Source organism: Scardinius erythrophthalmus (genome assembly GCF_964197995.2).
Source record: "Scardinius erythrophthalmus genome assembly, chromosome: 14".
Taxonomy (NCBI): Eukaryota; Metazoa; Chordata; class Actinopteri; order Cypriniformes; family Leuciscidae; genus Scardinius; species Scardinius erythrophthalmus.
The window spans coordinates 3,733,341-3,755,619 of NC_138234.1; the positions used below are offsets into that span (position 1 = coordinate 3,733,341).

The 22,279-nt window shown below is 38.3% G+C and overlaps 1 protein-coding gene across 2 annotated transcripts; it reads left to right on the forward strand.

Annotated features, from left to right (window-relative positions):
- The first annotated feature begins 7,643 nt into the window (after positions 1-7,643).
- On the forward strand, positions 7,644-17,755 carry LOC308702269 (uncharacterized protein). 2 transcript variants are annotated; one of them, XR_014031567.1, is made up of 4 exons: positions 7,644-7,746; positions 8,554-8,754; positions 14,520-16,780; positions 17,098-17,755. XR_014031567.1 is itself a non-coding variant. In XM_081384977.1 (3 exons), the coding sequence occupies exons 2-3, from the start codon at positions 8,730-8,732 to the stop codon at positions 15,554-15,556; spliced, it is 1,062 nt and encodes a 353-aa protein (XP_081241103.1). In that variant the 5' UTR covers positions 7,644-7,746; positions 8,554-8,729; the 3' UTR covers positions 15,557-17,749. The 2 variants fall into 2 exon arrangements, 1 of the variants encoding a protein (XP_081241103.1); XM_081384977.1 differs by having other exon boundaries at positions 14,520-17,749.
- The last annotated feature ends 4,524 nt before the right edge of the window (positions 17,756-22,279 follow it).

Consider the following 22,279-nt stretch of genomic DNA (forward strand, 5'->3'; position numbering starts at 1 on the left):
CCCACAAGGTTCTATTCAGCAACCGCTTAAAATACACTCTGTGTTCTACCGCTTTATTTATATAGGCCTACCCGCAAAATTTAGATCTCGTTTCCATAATCTCACATTCAAATGTCTCTAACGGAAAGAGAGAGATTAAGTATCCTATAACAATTATAAATGGCTATACAAAAATTGTGTTTGTGTCAACATAAAATATTATTTTAACATTGTAGCCTACTGTCAGCAGAGAAAAAAAAATGCCACAGGAAAAATGTATGAAATATAAATAGGCCTAACATAAATTGAATAGGACAAAGCCCACTCAAATTTCAAAGCAACGTAAACGAAAATCATATTGCCCTACTGAGAAATGAAGTAGGCTATTTTCTGCCGAACTATTTCAAACATCCTTGCAAAAAAAGAATGTTGTTGACTGACAATGGTTTCAGTACCAAACAGCTCCTCAGAGGTGTACAGGTGGTCAGAATTAAGCGCGGATACGCTGTCAAAAGATGTTGGAAGTGGGCTATTGTCAGTCAGACCGCCCGCTCCGTCCAAAGTACACCAGATTTCTGACCGCTATGTCTTTTGACGCGCGAATGCACACAGAGTGGTCAAGCATGTAAGTAGACGCGGCAGGCGTGAATTTGACGAGATATTCACGGCCGGTTCTGAACGCACAGTTATAGCCTACTTTAAAATGTAATCCCGCGCAGCATGACGGTGAAATCGCCGCGCGACTACGGCTTTTCTCAAGTATTGGAAGAGTTTTGTGCAGCATTTAGGACTTCCAAAATAATCCGGCGGGCCAGAAAATATTGCTGGCGGGCCAGTTTTGGCCCGCGGGCCGCCAGTTGTCATTCCCTGTTGTAGGGTGACCGCAGAGGAAAAGTTCCATATTGTTGCTTTAAAGGGGGGGTACAATGGTGTTTCATGTATTCAGAGTTGTTTACAGTGTTAAAGAGATGGATTATCATGCTAAACATGGCCAAAGTTTAAAAATATATTTTTGGCGAATAACGGAGCATTTCTGTGCCAAAAATCTTACTTCCAGGTTGGTACAAGTTTTGGGCTGTTTTTTTTTTTTTTAATCGTGGATCTAATGACGTAGACGAGAGTGGAACTCCTTATATGAGCATTTCTCTCGGGAAAGCACGCCCGCGCACACGTCGACCAGAGGAGAGCGAGACCGCACACTAGAGATGCGCGGTTGGCGGTTACAGCCGCGGATCGGGCGGATGACGTGACGAAAAATAATATTTAAATTAAATTCGGGCGGGTGGCGGGCAGTTGAACTAATCAAATGAAAAATATATGTATACATACAATTAACGGATGGCGGGCGGGTGCGGTTTTGAAAATTGGTCAAAAACGTTGGTGCGGATGGATGGCGGACGGATGATGAGTTTTGTGATGCGGTTGCGGATGAAATAATAGCCCATCCGCACATCTCTACCGCACACATCAACGCGCTTCAACAGGAAATCATTGGCAGCGCTGCATAGGATTTGTTCAAGAATGTCTCCAAAGTGTGCTTTTGGATGAGAGGGAAAGCTAACCGTGTTCAGCTTTCCAAAGATCCCAGCATTACAGGAACAGTGGATGCAGTTTGTTTTTCCGGGGCAGCAACGGAGTGTAGCAAGTGCGGTTGTGTGTTCTGGTCATTTCAGTGACAAACGTTTTATTAACAAGGCACAGGTCGACGCTGAATTCGCAAATCGTTTGCTATTAAAACGTGGAGCGATCCCAGTGATAAAAGACCTCATTCATTAAGTACAACTGGATCAGATTTCTGTCTTTTGCTGGAAAAAGACATGCTCTATAGCTCCGCCCACGGCACGCCTCCAGGAGCTCGGCTTTTTTCGGAGAGAATCGGGAAGCTGTATTTTTCTTTTATAAATATGATAAAACTAAAGACTTTTTGGAGATATGAAGGATGCACTACTACTCTATAGGTACTCAAGACTAACATGAGATTAGGTGAAACTGTGTATGTTATGTACCCTTTAAGTATATTTCCGAGGTGTATATAATAAAGGTTGTGAAATAATTCGCTAATATAGTATTAACTCTACTTTAGTGCTGCAAGGATATTGCACAGCTCCAAGATCTTCTCGGCTGAGCTCTGCGGTCTGTCGCCGTTCATCAACATCAGAATATTGAGATGACCAATCAAATTAAAGTAGACAGGCTTTATGTTCACAGAAGCTGCTGAGCGCATGTTCTAGCCTTCAGTTAAAGGTCATGAAGTGTGAGATAAAATATAGCTAAACTAAACATTTCATATTTGACAGCTATTTTAGGATAGAAATGTTAAAGGTTGTATCAGAGATCCTCTAATCTTTTCTAACGATCCGCTAGCTGCCCGCCCCATAAGCATGCCGTCAAAGAAACGCGTCTCTGTAGGCAGCCTAGGCTCTGAGATCTGCACACAAAAACAATGGGTTTCACCAACCACTCAAAACCGAAATAAATAGTGTTCCAACCAATCACCGACAGGGGTGGGTGTTGTGAGGTTTTGCGCTCGTGCACGGCTGCCTATGACGACTGCACGCGAAAACCTCACAACAGAGACGCGTTTTTTGACGACATGCTTATGGGGCGGGCAGCTAGCGGATCGCTAGGAAAGATTAGATGAATGTGATCATTTATGTTTGGGCCTGAAATCACTGATACAACTTTTAAACAACAGACAAAAATAATCAGGAAAACTGATGTATATAAATATCAGTTGAGCCTATGTTTACTTTCTTCATTGACACAGACAAAATTCAAAAGAATATCAGAGAAAGCTCAGCTTCAGGAGGGGAAGAGACAGACCATAGTAGAGAGACTGAGAGAAAAAGAAAGAGTGATGGAGATTTTAGCCTTCATATGTCTTGAAATGCACATATGTAAATCAGAGAAATCAAAATTTTCTCGGGGGAGCGACTCTAGAAATCTGTCTACAGCCCTGGCCACTACGATCGACAGTATAAAATAAACATTGTCAAAATTTGTCACATTAAAAGGTGCGTTCTGGTCGATTCCCATTCCCGTTTACACCTGGTGTTTAAAGTGTAAGTTGCAGGTTAACCACCACAGCCAATTAATGTGTAAATTAAAGTGCTCTATATGTATATATTTAATTATTTCTGTCTTAAAATGCGTTAAAATAACATTTATTAGGGTTTCTTCAAACGTAGCGTGTTTTTCAGTTACTGGGTGATGACGTCACAAGAGGAACTCGCAACCCATACTCTGCTAGATTCCTACTGTATTATGGCTATTTGGAGAACGACTGAGGATGTGGGAAACCATCAAATTCTTTATGGACCACAGCCCTACAATTTTTAACTGGTCAGGCGTGAGAGAGGGGAGCCATGGCACTCAAAGAGTTATTAATGCTTGGTGTGAGGAGAATGAGTGGAGGGTTAGCCAGGTGTCCCGGTGAGTAACGTTAGCTACGTTAGAGCAAGTCTAGCCTGGTGCAAACTTAACCCGGATAATATAACAGAACAAGCAAGTCTTTTCAAAATATTGCCGTCATGTAGAATAGCAAGGAGGGACAACGACTGAAGACATTATTTACTTACAGTAACGTTAAGTCAGTCCAAATCAGAGCTGCACGTTAGAGATGCACGTCAGGCGCAATCGCTAGTCTCATCGACGCCTCAAACGTCATGTAATACCCTTCCTCAGTCCACGCGTTATCAATTTCTCACGATTTAATTAGCGATGTTTATTGTCAGAAAAGAAAAAGAGAGATCGATGTCCCCATCACTGTGTGTGTGTGGGCTATCAGCAGTGGAGAGTGTGTGCTGCCGTGAGGTGAACGCGTTTAGTTTAGTGGAGCAGCTCGACCCGCGACCGGCTGATCTGACGTGCCTGAACCCGTTTGTTTTGCGAATAGCTTATTCTCATTTCAGGCAGGATCACGGTCCCCTTGAAGTCAGCACACACGAGTATGTTAACAGTTGAGTTATTTTATCCATAATTTTTTTATCAAATAAAACATACAACCAACTTGTCTGTAGTTATGTAAGGCATCTATAGCTATGACTATGCCGGTAACTCTACTAGTGAGTTCCTCTTGTGACGTCACGCTCCATCTAGTGGAAGGGAGCGGGAGCGGTTAAAACCACTGTTAAAAGTGCCAACTTTTCATATTATATCAGCATTTTGGTATAAAAAACAATGGTGGGCAGTTCTTATCTTTATGTTTAATAAACACATTGCATTATCTTCGTGAAAAATTTAACCTGCAACTTACACTTTAAATCCATCTCTTTTGTCCACTTTCAACGACTTTTGTTCTGATTTTTTTAAAGGGATGGTCTATGGGCAGGTAAATATACGGGCTTTCAAACTAATGGACAAAATAAGCTCATGCAATTTGCATGTGAACATGACCAGAAAAATATACGGAGAGCAGCAGCTTTCGTTTCTGCTCTGATAGCTGCAAGTTAACGTCAAACACAGTTTATTCATCTTCAAACCAAACTTGGGACCATCTTTCATATGAAACGAAGGTCCCCACATTTGTAGGACCCATTTGGAAGTGACGCTACCGACTATACCGTCCACTTTAACAAAGTCTCGGGCCCTGTCCCAAATGGCTTCTTGGGTGAACAGGTCACGATATTTCATTTGTTTAAGCAACATTTTTAGTTTCTGAATAGTTTCCATCATGTTCGGCGCGATTCGTGTGTCTGCTAACTAAAATACAGTCTTCATGATTTGGTTTCTCTTCACATACAAAACGGTAAGATGTTAGTGAACTACTTTGTTGTTATTAGGAAATCAAACTATATTTAGATTCATATAGACAAATTACAATGGTTGATAAAGATGGGCGTCATAGTGTCTGTCTTTATATCATTACTGTTTTCTGTGTCATTTGAGAAATATTAGTAATTTTAAAGCATTTTAATAGTCTTTCAGCAGATATTCTGACTCAAACAATCTGTTTCTAGCAGCAAATACTTATAATAAAGTGAGATGATCTTCTGATCCTGAATGGCTTGTGGAATGAGTATTGATAGTCTATGGCTCATCACTATTATCAGAGCAGCTGAAAAGCCTCTTTATTTCACGTCAATAGATCCTGTTTTCTCATTCATTATGCTGATGTCTTCAGATCTGTAAATTGACACATTAAGCTAATTTTATTGTCAACAGATTTGAGCAAACGACACGATCAGCTATTGTGACATCTGCAGGATATAGGTAAGTTTCATAACAGCTTTTATTTCAATAATCTAGATTTAAACACGTTTCATATAAAATATGATAAACAAAAAATCAACAAAAAACTCACTTGGTGCTTTATTTGTTTCTTGCAAATCTGTAAATGTATTTTTCTAAGTTTGATTCTTTCATCTTTATTCGTACATATATTTGGTGTCTGTTGTACTTCATTTTTAAATTTTTTATAAAATTCTTTGCCAATATGTTAATGAGAGGTACGATAAATGTAGGAATAAAGTATGTGGTTGGCACTTTTCCATTAATTTACTTAAAAGTTACTTCTCTAGATAGATAGATATCGTCCTCCCTGCCAATCCGTCTCTACAGCACGACTTCACTATCCAGCTAGATTCAGGAGGTCACCCCATCAAGGTCGGTCAGAAATCTTGGAGTAATATTTGATGATCAGCTGACCTTCACAGACCACATTACAAAGACAGCTCGATCATGCAGGTTTGCACTGCACAACATCAGGAAGATCAGGCCTTTCCTAACTGAGCATGCAACACAACTTCTCAGCCAGGCCCTGGTCATCTCTAGGCTTGACTACTGCAATGCTCTTCTGGCCGGACTTCCATCATGTGCAACTAAACCTCTACAGATGATCCAGAACGCTGCAGCTCGCAGTGTTGGGGAAGCTACTCTGAAACTGTAGTTTGACAAGCTACAAGCTACTCGTAAGTTAAAGTAGTTAAACTACAGTCAAGCTACCCTTTTGGAAAAGTAGTTAGCTACACTACAAGTTACTATCAAAAAGTAGCTAGCTACATTGAAACTACTTTTGATTTTTTTTGAACAACGTATATTATAAATAATTGAATAAGTGTCTGAGGAATGTTTTAAGTAAAATATTTAGTGTTTAAAACAATGCAATGCAATTATGATTTCAAAGAGTATTGTTTTATTACACACAACACTCAAATATCACAGACAGACTGTTTGTCAAAAGTGCAAAATTGCAACAAATACAGCATTGCAAGAACAAAATATACATCCAACGTAAATTGCATGTATACATTTTCTCAAAAATGCCGATTGTGAGATGGTTGCATTTTGGCAAGAAAATACATTGATGCAAAGATTGCATACAAAAGTGTAACCTTTACTTGTCGTTTCTTTGAGAGACATGAACTTGGACAAATAAGGCCATGGGTAATTAACGTTAGTTGTTTCTCCATCCTCCAAATCTGCCGCCACGTCTTGCTCCATCATGGATAATATGGGTGTGTCAACCCACTTCTGTACGTCAGTGAACCGTTAGCCGCAAGATGCGTGATTAAACAACAGGTGGCGGTAATGGCAAAAAATAGTTTGTAATCTAACAAGAAGAAGAATATCCTTGCATCGCGCTGATTCGCACAGGCTTGACAAAACGCAATGTAGCTTTTGCTCGCGCTACACTGCTACTTGCTGCAAAAAGTAGTTAGCTACTGGAAAAGCTACACTGTTTAAAAAGCAACTGAGCTACTGCCAAGCTACTGAAAAATGTAGTTAAGTTAGTAGCGTCGCTACTTGTAGTTAACTACTCCCCAACACTGGCAGCTCGTCTTGTCTTCAACGAGCCCAAGAGGGCCCACGTCACTCCTCTGTTCAAGGGTTAGTTCACCTAAAAATGAAAATTATGTCATTAATAACTCACCCTCATGTCGTTCCAAGCCCGTAAGACCTCCGTTCATCTTCGGAACACAGTTTAAGATATTTTAGATTTAGTCCCAGAGCTTTCTGTTCCTCCATTGAAAGTCAATGGACGGCATACTGTCCATGTCCAGAAAGGCAATACAGACATCATCAAAGTAGTCCATGTGACATCAGTGGCTCAATCTTAAGTTTATCAAGCGACGAGAATACTTTGTGTGCGCAAAAAGTAAACAAAAATAACGACTTTATTCCACTATTCATTTACTTCTCTCTGGGCCTCGAGTGAGTTCACGTAGTGTTTCAGCGTAGCGTGTCTGTGTTGCACGTCACCACGTAGGCTCACTATTGGCCGACGCTGGTCATGTGTGATGCGTGACGTACAACACAGACGCGCTACGCAAAAACACTACTATCCTTACAATTACAATCAGCATTTCATGCTTGAACCCCTAAAAAACAGCTTTACAAACTCATACATTTCTTACAAACAAACAAAAAATTAGATCAAAAAACAGTTAGCCAAAAACCAAACAAACTAAAACTGACCTCCTCAAATGAGCAAAGCAACAGCTTATAAAGGAAAGGATGGACCCATTACAAATTAAGAGGGAAAACAATTCAGCCTTACATTCAAAATCGAATCAACCCGATATATTATATTAAATAAAGATAAGGGAAATCAAAATGTAATTAAATACCATAAATGTACAACTAAAGGAATCAATTAATAAAGACATCAACTTTTTTTCCTCCCCCGGGCAACTCGCAGCGAACGGTATGCATACTGTATGTCCAGCCAGGCGGAACCAATAATGCTTCAGTTCTCTGTTTCTGCCCGGCCGCTAATCCTCGTCACGCCAGGATGCGGCTGCAGCGGACCGTCACCGAACATCACCGGTAAACTTTAAACTCAAAATAGAAACAACTATAAGTAACAGATACAAACTAACTAATTTGTGTGCACTTCAAATCAGTAAAAATGTATATAAAAATGCGTTGTAAATGTAAACATTTGCAAATCTAACAATAAAGAATTGATGAATATTGTTTGTTTCGTGTGGCTATTATGATTTATCATTATACTGAAACAAATGAATGTGAGTGACAAAAGAGAAAAGTTTAAATGAAGATTATTCTTAAATGAATGCATGTCCTTCGTATATTCGTATAGTATGCGTGTGGAAGCATGTGGGAGATGATGCACATTACCACTCGGGCCACTGTGTGTGTATGTGTGCGTGCGTGTGTGTGTGTGTGTGTTCGTTCGTGTGCGTGTGTGCGCGCGCGTCTGTAAGTGTGTGTGAATTGTTCAAAAGTTTGCGGTCAGTATTTTCTCTTGAAGGGAAGTGAATAGTGATATTAAAATGGTTTCTTAATGATTTCTGAAGGATCATGTGACACTGAAGACTGGAGTAATGATGCTGATAATTCAGCTTTGGTCACAGGAATAAATTACATTTTGCAATGTAAAACAGAAGACTGTAATCACTTTTTTCAGTATTATTGTTTTTGATTGAATCCTTGAACAAAATAATATTCTTTCACTACAATAAAAACTCTTACTGATCCCAATAGTGCAGATTCATTTTTTTATAACCATTTATCTAGAATCATGCAGCTCTAATATACACACAACAGTAATGCTTGAATTAGTATTGAAATATATAAATTCATTAACTAATCTTTTAAATGTGTTTTTATCAGATCTGCTCCTCCTCCTTCAGTGAAGCTCCTCCCACTGCAATTCCCCAATAAATGCTGGAATATTCCCATCAGCTACAAGTGAAGACGAGCATCAAACCATCAGGAAGAGCTGAAATCTGCAAAGACAGAGTTTATTGAAGGACAGTGAGAACAAGCGAGATCCAGAACACTGCAGAATGAAACACACTGAAGAACAAAGAGGTTGGTGTTTATTCCTGATTCTTCATTAGTGAGGCAGAAGAACATTAAGGTTATAAAGCAGTTCATCAGATTTAGTGTTTGTAGTTGGAAAAAAAGTAATTAGTATTAATTAGTAATAAATATTAAACATACCAAAATCAAACAATTTTCATAATGGTGTAAATTAAACAAAACCTGTTGTATAATTTCTGATAAAGTTGTATGTAGGCATGTGACGGTATAAAATTTTCATGTTGCGACAATTGCTGAAACTTTTATCACGATATACAGTAATTTCTCGATACTGAAATAAGTAAAAATATATAATATTTTCTGTTATTTGTGAAGCGGTTTTCTGAATCTTATCTATGGCATAATTGGCTTATTTTGACTGTTGGGGTAATGTAAGTTGCAAGATAATGAGGTCGCATGATACGCATCTTTAATGGTTGTAAGAATTGATCAATTAGTGACCAGACCCTGAGAGGACAAGAGGACCTCTCTGGAGATTACCACTTGAACTGGCTCTCGTGCACCATCGAGACGAAAGTCTCACCTCCGAATCAACTTCATCTACATCTCTTTCCCTCTCTCCTCACCCCCTCTCTCTCATGCTCAGATGATCACCTGAAGATCACCCAAGAAAATGTATAGTTTAATGTGAATGATTATCACAGAGTATTTTCATGTTTGGTATCGTTTAAAATGTCACAGTGCGACTGGAACAAATGTCTCATTTCAGAATAAGTAAAACAAAAGGTAATAAGGGTTTAAGACTTTATGGATAACTGACTTACAAAGGAAGGTGGTCTCTCAAGACAAATGGTCACTCACCCCCAAGGGGTGCTACCTCTGAATGCAAATTTCTTTTGTTAGCACATGTTTCCATGTGAAAGAGGTCTGGCTATTTAATGAAATGCAGCAGGACGATCGAGGCCCTTTCTGTACTTCACATTGTCCCGTGAGGCTGAGAGAGATCTCTCCCATTTACTATTTTTGCTAATAACTTCTGAACAGTTTGTCCAAAAATCATAAAATTGGTCTCGTTAGATTCAGGGCAACATGCTGAGTCGACTGATATCCAATTTTACCATATCGGCCATTTTGGCTGTCGGCCATTTTGAATTTTGTGCTAAAATGCTGTATTTTAAGAATGCATGAACGGATTGTTACGGAACTTGGTATGGGTCATCAGCATGATGCCCTGAAGGAGCCTGAGAAGTTTCGAAACAGCGCCACCAAGTGGTGATTTTTTTTCCCCAAATGCTTATAACTTTGTGTGTGGGTGACTTATTTTCACAAGACTCATCTCTTTAGACTCCTGAATCCTTGCCGAGTCCAACGATACCAAACATGCTAAGTTTCGCCTTACGGTTTGTGTAGCGTTGTGATTTAGCGCTTAAAAAACATTTGCCGATATCTTCGAAACCGCTAGTACGATCGAGATGAAACCACCGTCAGAAGTTTGGAAACATAGGTCGCTAGCTATATGCCAATGCCCAAATGCGAAAATATTGATAGTAAGGGGTAGGGGTGGGGAAAAAAATCGATTCTTAGATGAATCGCGATTCGGGACGTGGACGATTCTGAATCGATTCACAAATGTCAAAAATCGATTTTCTAAAAAAATAAAATAAAATAAAAATTCTAATAACGTAACATTGAAGGAACGCAAAAGGCGGAACTATGAAGCGGACATGCAGTGCGCGGACAGTCTGTGGCGTGCACATAACAGAGACGCGCACATAACAGACGCATGATGCCTGAGCGCACCAGAGAATGTCTTCGTTTAAAGCTAACGTATGGAACATTGGCAATTTCATTGTGATCTATTTAGTGTTTTTTTGTATGAGAGCTAATTTCTGTATTGTTTAGTTTTCACATCAATATGCTGTGTAAACCGATCTGATCTGTATGCAATATGTGCAATGCCAGTCACAAAAAGTTACATTTTGACTGTAAGTTACTCTCTGCAGAATGTTCATTCACTTTCTTTGCTATTTTTGATTGTGGTATACAGCAAACATTTCAAGTCATAACTCTTTATTATTTAGTTGTGTATAAGTCAAGAGCGACTTTGTATGTTACTTATTATTCAGAATATGCATAAGTCCACAAGCAGTATACGTTATGATAGCTTCTGGTAAGTTACATAATTCTATATTTTTGAACGAAAACTGTTTGTGAATTTGCTACAGCAAAATGTTTTTTTTTGTCTGAAGGATTATATTGCTCATTGGAAATAACAAGAGGATGTTGGTTAGAAGTCTATTATTAAATGCTAGAGATTCAGAATTCAGAATATGCTGAAGTTTGTATTCATTTACTACAAGTACGCTGCTAGTACAGGCACACATTTATTTTCCTGTTGGTTCTCAGCAATGTTGGGACATATGCTGGCAAATGTAACCTTACAGTTGACTTGCCAAATCACTTTCATTTGTTTTACTAATACAATTAATATAGGAAGTATTGGAAGTAAGTTCGTTATGGGTCATCATAAATACTTTGCTTTAAAAGTACCAAGTAAAAATATTTTTTCAATGTTTTTGATAAAAGGCACTTCCCTGAGAATTGAACTTAATAAATGTGAAAAAGAAACTTAAATGTCTCCGTTTGTCATTCTGTATTGCAAAGCAGATGAGAGTAGATCATGATCAGAAACCTGATTAGAAATCATTATGAATAAAATCGAATTGTTTTGAATCGAAAATCTTTTTGAATCGAAAATCGATTTTGAATCGAATCGTGGCCTCAAGAATCGGAATCGAATCGAATCGTGAGATGGTAAAAGATTCCCACCCCTAGTAAGGGGTAGTAAAATCCAATCAAAGTAATGTATCAGTCATTTTTTACGTGTTTTTTCATATAAATGTCTATAACTCCGAAGCGAATTGAGATATTTTCACCAAAATTGACACACATCTGTATGGGCTCACTCTGAGGACACATAAAAAAAATGGTGGGACTGAGTCTCTTGGTGGCGCTATAATAGAACGAAACATGAAATTCCCATTGACTTCAGTGCAGTTTTGTGAAATAAAATGCTATACTAAACAAATGCATTGGTGTAATATTACGAAACTCAGAATGTGCCATCAGCACCATCCCCTGAAGGTGCCCTAAATATTTCGAGATAGCGCCACCTAGTGGTCAAAAGTTATAACCAAATTTCCAAAAAGGCTAATAACTTTTGAATAAATCTTGCTATTGAAATGCCACTGGTCTTAATAGATTCTTTGGGTCAAGCCGAGAACATAGATACCAAGTTTTCTTTATTTGGCTGAACTTCCTGTCCGCCATCTTGATTTTCAGTCAAAACAGTCAAAATCAATTATAAATTGAATTCGCCAGGCTGGGTTTCCATCCAAAATGTTTTGCATTTTGTATACTCTTTTCTGAATATTTGACAAAAAAAGGTCTGCTGTGAGCATTGAGGGAACCTTGATGACGAAGAAGAATTGAATTTGGCTTAAACATCTGCTATGGCCATTCTCCAACAAAATTTCATTAAAAATAAAAATCTGCCTGCCTCTATGGGAATTTAACATAGGGGTGTCCAAACTTATGCACCCTGTATTTTAAGGAAGAACATTTATTTATTTACGATACATTAATCATTCACAAAGAAAATTGGTGTCCTTAAAGGTTGGATTTTTCCTAATTTTTTTAAATTAAGGCATTAAGTTCAGTTTCCAAAAGATGATTTTTTATTCCTCTTTTTAGTCAACTTTAGCATGGGTGTCTAAACTTATGCATAGCACTGTATATATATATATATATATATATATATATATATATATATATATATATATATATATATATATTAGAGGTGGGCATAGATTCATTTTTTTAATCTAGATTAATCTAGATTAAAATGGCTCATTCAGAATATGTGTGCTACCCAAATAATGACTATAAAAGTAAGTCTTTGAGAACGGGTTTCTTAAGCCAGGTGGCGCATTAGACCAGGGGCTCATCTCCTGTTTCCAAAATGCATCACAAACTGCTTGAGAAAGCTGTTCTACTCATAGACTGTAAAGGTTACTACTGTACTGTTACCGTCCGTAGGCAACATTAGGTAGGCCTATATTATTATCAACTACTATAGGCTATCAATTAGGGATGGGCGATATGGCCTAAAATCTATATTGTGAAAATCTATAAATAGAAAAGCCTGACAATATCACAGCTAAATACCTTTACGTATCGTGTATTCCGCCATGTTAATCACTGACACGCCCCCAACTCGTAAAGATCAGAGCTTAGAGAAAATCCCGAGCTCCCCACTGGTATTTACGACATTGTGGTGGCGTTCAACTCGTAAATACGATCTATACGAGCTGACTTGAACGCACCAATAGCCAGCTCCCAACCCAACTTGGAGAATAGATTAACGGCGATATTTTTTTTTATCGCGCGATAAGAGTCTCACTGCGTTAACACCGATAACGGCCCACCACTAATATATATATATATATATATATATATATATATATATATATATATATATATATATATATATAGTTTTATGGTGTGTACTTTACTCTTAACACCTTTTACCTATTTATTTATCTATTTATTATTCTCAGGTAAGGTAAAGAAAGTCAAATCTGACCTAAACCATAAGCAACTTACAATTTGGTCAGAAGACTCCCTTGTGGTATGTTCTCATAAGTATTCCAGCATCATGAATCTAAGTCTCAGTAGGCAGATTTTGTAATCTTGTAAATTTCTTTTAATTGGTTACTTTTCTTTTTATAATAAACAAAAATATAAAGGCAAATACAACATCATCGTTTAAGTATACAATACAATAATCACGTTTTGAATCAAAGGTAAGCTCTGGGCTTCTTATCTTCTGCTTGGGGTTTCTTGTCCTCAGCTCTGGGCTTCTAGGCGTCGGGGGCGCTGGCGTATCAGTATCCCAAGAGGCAGTCAGTTCATCAGTCTTTTATACTTCTGTTGTTTACAACAGGCGTTAGGTTGATACTCCTCCAAAGTTTCCCAGATCCTTCTCCATGGCAGATGCAAGCGGTCCACCTCTTCATGTCCTTGAACTACAGTAAACTCAACTAAGATGGCTGAGTTCATTTAAAGTTCTAAGAGTTCTCTAGCGCACACACATAATCGCACTTTTCTGCTCCTCTTAACATGAGTTGGCACAGTCACATATACATGCATAACCAATTACTGTACATCTATGTCAAAACAATATAAGCCATATTTTACAACCAAAATAAATAACAACATTGAATGGCTAAACACGTGTATCAAAAAGGAATCTACAATAAACAAGGAGGCAGGTAATTGCATTTTCTTGATATTATACAACTATATATATATATGCATTCATATAGCCCGCGCACAAATGACTTTGGCTAGAGTTTAAACTTTCAAATTCCCTATGAATGTCAAGGCCAAAGTTAGTCTAGTTGTATTTCATAATAAAAATGTATTTATCTTGTAACTTTGGTAACAGGGTTGATGAATGTAGTCAACACTACAAATGATTGAGATTATTTTCCCATCATACTCGAGAAAGAGTTCAAATGATGTCACTTCCTGGTTGTCGCCATTTGTTTGCCAAAAATGTACAATGGCTAATTACTTGTTCATAACATTTTTATTAAAATAAATGTAATATTTCTCTGAGAGACTGTCAGAACTGTATTACTGTTGTATAGTTTTAAAATGTTAATATTATGTTAGATAATTGTGCAGTTGGTCTAATATATGTAATAGTCCTTGCTACAGAAACATGATGCTTTTAACTATCATTTCAGACGTGATGCTGGAGAATGAGGAGAGTGAAGAGGAGGAGAAACATCATGTCAAAACTGGAGCTAAAACTCGCTCACAGACTGAAAGTATTTCTTTACTGAAAAGAAGAGACAAGAAATGTTTCACTTGCCGTCAGTGTGGAAAGAGTTTCACACACAAACAGAGTCTCGAGATTCACATGAGGATCCACACTGGAGAGAAACCGTTCACATGTGATCAGTGTGGAAAAGATTTTAACCAAAATGGTCACCTTAAGATTCACATGAGGATCCACACTGGAGAGAAACCGTTCTCATGTGATCAGTGTGGGAAGAGTTTTAGACGTCAAGGAACCCTTGAGACTCACATGAGAATCCACACTGGAGAGAAACCGTTCACATGTGATCAGTGTGGAAAGAGTTTTAGACAACATGGAAACCTTCAGGAACACATGAGGATTCACACTGGAGAGAAACCGTTCACATGTGACCAGTGTGGGAAGAGTTTTTCACAACAAGGAACCCTTAAGTCTCACATGATCATCCACACTGGAGAGAAACTGCATGAATGTGATCAATGTGGTAAAACATTCTTGAGGGCTTCAAACCTGAAGAAACACCTGACAGTTCATTCACAGGAGAAACCACATTCATGTTCTTTGTGTGGAAAGAGATTTTCACATCTGCAGAGTTTAAAATTTCATCAGAAAATACACACTGGTGTAAGAAATTATATGTGCTTTGAATGTGAGAAGACTTTTATTAGAGCTGAAGAGTTGAAAAAGCACCAGAGAATTCACACTGGAGAGAAACCTTACAAGTGTTCACACTGCGACAAGAGATTCAGTCATTCAGGATCCCTGAAAACACACGAAAGGATCCACACTGGAGAGAAACCTTACAAGTGTTCACACTGCGAAAAGAGATTCAGTCATTCAGGACATCTGAAAAAACATGAGAGGATCCACACTGGAGAGAAACCGTATCACTGCACTGCATGTGGAAAGAGCTTCACTCAATCATCTGCTCTACACAGACATACAAAAACTCACATTAAGTAGCTTATCTTCAGTTCCAGCACTTACAAGTGCGATGCCACCTCTCTTTCCTATTAGTTTGTCTAAACCAGCCACAACCACGGCTGTAGCCAGTTATGAAGTCACTGAGGTCCAGACTTAAAGGGGGGGTACAATGGTGTTTCATGTATTCAGAGTTGTTTACAGTGTTAAAGAGATGGATTATCATGCTAAACATGGCCAAAGTTTAAAAAATATATTTTTGACGAATAACGGAGAATTTCTGTGCCGAAAATCTTACTTCCAGGTTGGTACAAGTTTTGGGCTGTTTTTTTTTTGATCGTGGATCTAATGACGTAGACGAGAGTGGAACTCCTTATATGAGCATTTCTCTCGGGAAAGCACGCCCGCGCACACGTCGACCGCACACATCAACGCGCTTCAACAGGAAATCATCGGCAGCCAGCGCTGCATAGGATTTGTTCAAGAATGTCTCCAAAAAAGTGTGCTTTTGGATGTGAGGGAAAGCTTACCGTGTTCAGCTTTCCAAAGAACCCAGCGTTACAGGAACAGTGGATGCTGTTTGTTTTTCCGGGGCAGCAACGGAGTGTAGCAAGTGCGGTTGTGTTCTGGTCATTTCAGTGACGAACGTTTTATTAACAAGGCACAGGTCGACGCTGGATTTGCAAATCGTTTGCTATTAAAACGTGGAGTGGTCCCAGTGATAAAAGACCCCATTCATTAAGTACAACTGGATCAGATTTCTGTCTTTTGCTGGAAAAAGACATGCTCTATAGCTCCGCCCACGGCACGCCTCCAGGAGCTCGGCTTTTTTCGGAGAGAATCGGGAAGCTGTATTTTTCTTTTAGAAATATGATAAAACTAAAGACTTTTTGGAGATATGAAGGACGCACTACTACTCTATAGGTACTCAAGATTAACATGAGATTAGGTGAAACTGTGTATGTTATGTACCCTTTAAGTATATTTCCGAGGTGTATATAACAAAGGTTGTGAAATAATTCGCTAATATAGTATTAACTCTACTTTAGTGCTGCAAGGATATTGCACAGCTCCAAGATCTTCTCGGCTGAGCTCTGCGGTCTGTCGCCGTTCATCAACATCAGAATATTGAGATGACCAATCAAATTAAAGTAGACAGGCTTTATGTTCACAGAAGCTGCTGAGCGCATGATCTAGCGCTTCAGTTAACGGTCATGAAGTGTGAGATAAAATATAGCTAAACTAAACATTTCATATTTGACAGCTGTTTTAGGATAGAAATGTTAAAGGTTGTACCAGAGATCCTCTAATCTTTTCTAACGATCCGCTAGCTGCCCGCCCCATAAGCATGCCGTCAAAAAAACGCGTCTCTGTAGGCAGCCTAGGCTCTGAGATCTGCACACAAAAACAATGGGTTTCACCAACCACTCAAAACCAAAATAAATAGTGTTCCAACCAATCACCGACAGGGGTGGGTGTTGTGAGGTTTTGCGCTCGTGCACGGCTGCCTATGACGACTGCACGCGAAAACCTCACAACAGAGACGCGTTTTTTGACGACATGCTTATGGGGCGGGCAGCTAGCGGATCGCTAGGAAAGATTAGATGAATGTGATCATTTATGTTTGGGCCTGAAATCACTGATACAACCTTCAAACAACAGACAAAAATAATCAGGAAAACTGATGTATATAAATATCAGTTGAGCCTATGTTTACTTTCTTCACTGACACAGACAAAAATCAAAAGAATATCAGAGAAAGCTCCGCTTCAGGAGGGGAAGAGACAGACCATAGTAGAGAGACTGAGAGAAAAAGAAAGAGTGATGGAGATTTTAGCCTTCAAATGACTTGAAATGCACATATGTAAATCAGAGAAATCTAAATTTTCTCGGGGGAGCGACTCTAGAACTCTACAGCCCTGGCCACAACGATCGAAAGTATAAAATAAACATTGTCAAAATTTGTCACACTAAATAGTTTATCTTTAAGAACAGCAGTTTTAACTGTGAGATTCACATCAACTCAAAGATGAAGTTCCTTCCCAAAGAGCAATATCGCATATATAATGTTGCTTAATATAATCTATATGTTTAAAAGTACAAGTGTTTTTTTTAAACATTTTTTACTAACTGTTCTTGCTCAGGAAGCTGATTGATAGTCAATAAAGAGAAAAATCTGTCCAGTTTTACTTTCTTTTTGTATTCTCTGCACCAAGTATTAAACTTTTATTGTCCATTTTTATTGTCTGCTTCTTCTTCTTGCATCAAGAATAAATAATTTGATAATTTTACTTTAGTTACATCTAAAAGTCACGCTGAGTAGAAATACATAATCATGTTTCTCTTGGTCCCTTCAAAGTTGCATTGGATTTTCTCCTCAGCGTAAAGGTTAAGAGATTCCTCTGGTGCGAAATCCTCTAATGTCACACCTAAAGTATGATGTGGGAAGCTGTAATCTGCTGATTGGTCAGTTTAAATGTCTCACATTTGGTTTCAGACACATGGTCAGGAAGGGATGAAATAAGATTGTAAAGATTTGTTAAGCAGGTGTTAAGATGCATTTTGGTCAATTGGATCACAAGTATAAAAGGGCCCATTCACGTTTACTCCCGGTGTTTTAATCGGTCACCCACTTCACACCCACCCAATTCAACCACTTCTGTCCAGATTTGTTTGAGGGGAGAAAATGAATTATTTTATACAGCCATTTGTCTATAAATGCATTCAGCTATAACAGGAATGTCTAACAGTAATGCACAAAGCTTGAACGTTCGTGCCATGAGGCACACAGACAAGGTCCTCTCAGCACCGGCCCCTTATGGTCCCTCCTGTAGGTGGTGAGCCCACGGGAAGGTGGCCCCATGTCGCTCCTTCGGGCTGAGCCTGGACCCCATGGGGGGCGCTCGCATACGAGCCAAAACCCCGGGCCTGGCTCCAGGGTGCGCCATACCGGGCGACGTCATGGTCCTCGATTTAGTGTTACTCATAAAGGTTTTTTTTTAACCACTCTTGGTCAGATAAATCCTATCACATAGAGCTTCTTTCACCTAGATATCATCATATAGAGACTGTGTCTGTTCCCCGAATTTGGAAATCCAAAAAACGTTTAAACCCATCTAAGGTTAAAAATTTAATTGATGTTCAACAAATAAAAAACAGCTATAATACAGATGAGCAAATGCTAAAGCTTGGGTTGCTGAATATTCGATCGCTTACTTCAAAAGCACTCGTTGTTAACGATATGATTTCAGATAATAACCTAGATGTGCTGTGTTTGACAGAAACCTGGCTAAAACCAAACGATTACATTACTTTAAATGAATCAACCCCGCAAGATTACAGTTATAAACATGAGCCTCGTCTGAAACGCAAAGGGGGTGGTGTTGCTGTAATCTATAGTAATAGTTTCAAAACCACTAAGAAATCAAGTTTTAAATATAATTCTTTTGAAGCATTGGTGCTTAATGTAAAAATATATAGTGTAAACGATGAATCACGTTTGAGATTTGTGCTGGCTACTGTATACAGGCCACCAGGGCACCATACAGACTTTATCAAAGAATTTGCGGACTTTCTATCAGAATTAATATTGACTGCAGATAAAGTACTAATTGTTGGTGATTTTAATATACACATCGATAATGAAAAAGATGCATTGGGATTGGCATTTAAAGACATTGTAAATTCAATTGGAGTTAGACAACACGTGTCAGGACCTACTCATCGTCGTAATCATACTCTAGATCTAATATTATCACATGGAATAGATGTTGATGCCGTTGAAATTCTGCAGCAGAGCGATGACATCTCAGATCATTATCTAGTCTCGTGTAATTTGCATTTAGCCAAGGCTGCAAAGCCGACTCCATGTTACAAATATGTGAGACCTATCACTTCTGCTACTAAAGATTGCTTTATTAATAATCTTCCTAATCAATTTCATCATCTCAGCATCTCAGATAGCTTAGAAGAACTAGACATTACAACAGAAACGTTTAACTCTCTCTTTTCCAGCACTTTAGACACAGTTGCTCCGTTGCGCTTAAAGAAGATTAAAGAAAATAGTCCAACGCCGTGGTACAACGAGCACACTCGGGCCCTTAAGAGAGCAGCCAGAAAAATGGAGCGCAACTGGAAGAAAACAAAACTAGAGGTATTTCGCATTTCATGGAAGGAGAGCTCGATTACTTACAGAGAGGCTTTAAAAGCTGCTAGATCTGCTTATTTTTCAACCCTATTAGAAGAAAATAAACATAATCCTAGGTATTTATTTGAAACGGTGGCTAAACTAACGAAAAATAAAGCTTCAAGCACCGAAGTTTCCAAGCAACACAGCAGTAATGACTTTATGAACTTCTTCACTTATAAGATTGATAATATCAGGGACAAAATTATAACTATGCAACCGTCTACTACAGTATCACATCAGGCAGTGCATTGTAGTCTCCCTGAGGAAAAATTTGATTCATTCGTTGCTATAGGAGAGGAAGAATTTACTAAACTCATTAAATCATCTAAATCTACAACATGTATGTTAGACCCTATACCGACTAAGCTACTGAAAGAAATACTTCCAGAGGTCATAGATCCTCTTCTTAATATCATTAATTCGTCTTTGTCATTAGGATACGTACCAAAAAACTTTAAGCTGGCTATGATTAAACCGCTTGTTAAAAAAACGCAACTTGATCCTTCAGAATTAGTCAATTACAGGCCGATCTCGAATCTGCCCTTTCTGTCAAAGATATTAGAAAAGGCAGTATCCTCACAACTGTGTTCCTTTCTTGAAAGAACTGATATCTGCGAGGATTTCCAGTCAGGATTTAGACTGTACCATAGTACCGAAACAGCTCTCGTTAGAGTCACAAATGATTTGCTCTTATCATCCGATCGTGGTTGTATCTCGCTATTAGTGTTACTCGATCTTAGTGCTGCATTTGACACCATCGACCACAACGTTCTTTTAAATAGATTAGAACATTATGTTGGCATTACGGGAAATGCACTAGCATGGTTTAAATCATACTTATCTGACGGTTATCAATTTGTAGCAGTAAATGATGAGATGTCTCATCGATCACAAGTTCAGTATGGCGTACCACAAGGCTCAGTACTAGGACCGCTGCTGTTCACTCTGTACATGCTACCCTTAGGAGATATCATTAGGAAACATGGCATTAGCTTTCACTGTTATGCCGATGATACTCAGCTCTATATTTCTTCAAAACCTAACGAAACTTATCAATTCACAAAATTAACGGAATGCATAGCGGATATAAAAAATTGGATGACTTGTAATTTCCTACTTCTAAATTCTGAAAAAACAGAGTTTCTAATTATTGGACAAAAAACTTCCTCACGTAATAATCTAGAATACTGTCTAACACTTGATGGCTGCTCTGTTAAGTCTTCGTCGTCGGTTAGGAACCTGGGTGTGCTCTTTGATACCAATCTTTCATTTGAAAGTCACGTGTCTAGTATCTGTAAAACCGCATTTTTTCATCTTAAAAATATATCTAAATTACGCCATATGCTCTCAGTGACAAATGCGGAACAATTAGTTCATGCGTTCATGACCTCAAGGCTAGATTAATGTAATGCTCTACTGCAGGGGTCGGCAAGTAACTTTGGCCGCGGGCCAATATTTTTTTTAGCCAGTAGATGGCGGGCCAGCTACACAGAGTAGGCCTATGGATACAAATTAAATACTCTTATATAGGCCTATAATTGCGGAATATGATGGGTCCGTCACCGTCCGTGGATCATTCATTCAATCGTTTTTTTTTTTTTTCAAATTAAAACCAAAAATAAAAAGATGAAAAACGACTTGTTTTTCCATTATTTATTTCCTAAACTGAAATGAAAAAAAAAAAAAAAATAAGGACGGGTTTTCTGATTTTCTGATTGTGCTCAGATCAAAAATAGAAAAAATGAATTACTGGATTAGACAAATTTAAATTTTGATTTTTAAGTTTTAATTTAACACCTTATGCATATATCAAGGAAACCATTTTAAACAGATCAAGTAGGCTACTATTGTGGTAACATATTACAGCCATTTTAATAAAGGTGTGAATAGCAATCATGCCTCATTCCGTACAGTCCGACTTTTGAACTTTATTCCTTTTTTATTATTATTATTTATTCGGGGACACACACATACACACCTAAGGTTTAAGGAGGTCTGCGTGGGACTGTTTTTTTTCGTCCCGCTCCCACAAGGTTCTATTCAGCAACCGCTTAAAATACACTCGGTGTTCACCCGCTTTATTTCCCGACCTGACGGGTCCACAAAATTTAGATCTCGTTTCCATAATCTCACATTCAAATGTCTCTAATGGAAAGAAGGAGATTGCACTCAAAAAAATAAGCTGTTGAACGAACTTAATTAAATTAAGGAAAGGTTTTCCACGAAATTGAATTACATTTTTCCAACAAAATCGAAATAGTTTGAAATAATTTGTTGTAATCTTGTTGTATGAATTTAAATTAATTTAGTCATTCCTGCTAGATAAAGTTTTGTCAGGTTAACTACATTTAGTTTTTGTCCCGCCTTAAATAACCAACATTATAATTTTAGTTAATTTGACTCTATGTCACTTCTAATGATAGACACTACTAGTGCTCAATTTAATTATTACTTGTGCAGGTCTGTGAGCGGGGTTTACACAGTGTATACTGAGTGCCCACAGCCTGGACACGAGGTTTAATGCACATATAGTGTATTACTGAGCCCACAGCCTAAACACAGTCGCCACTCTTCTG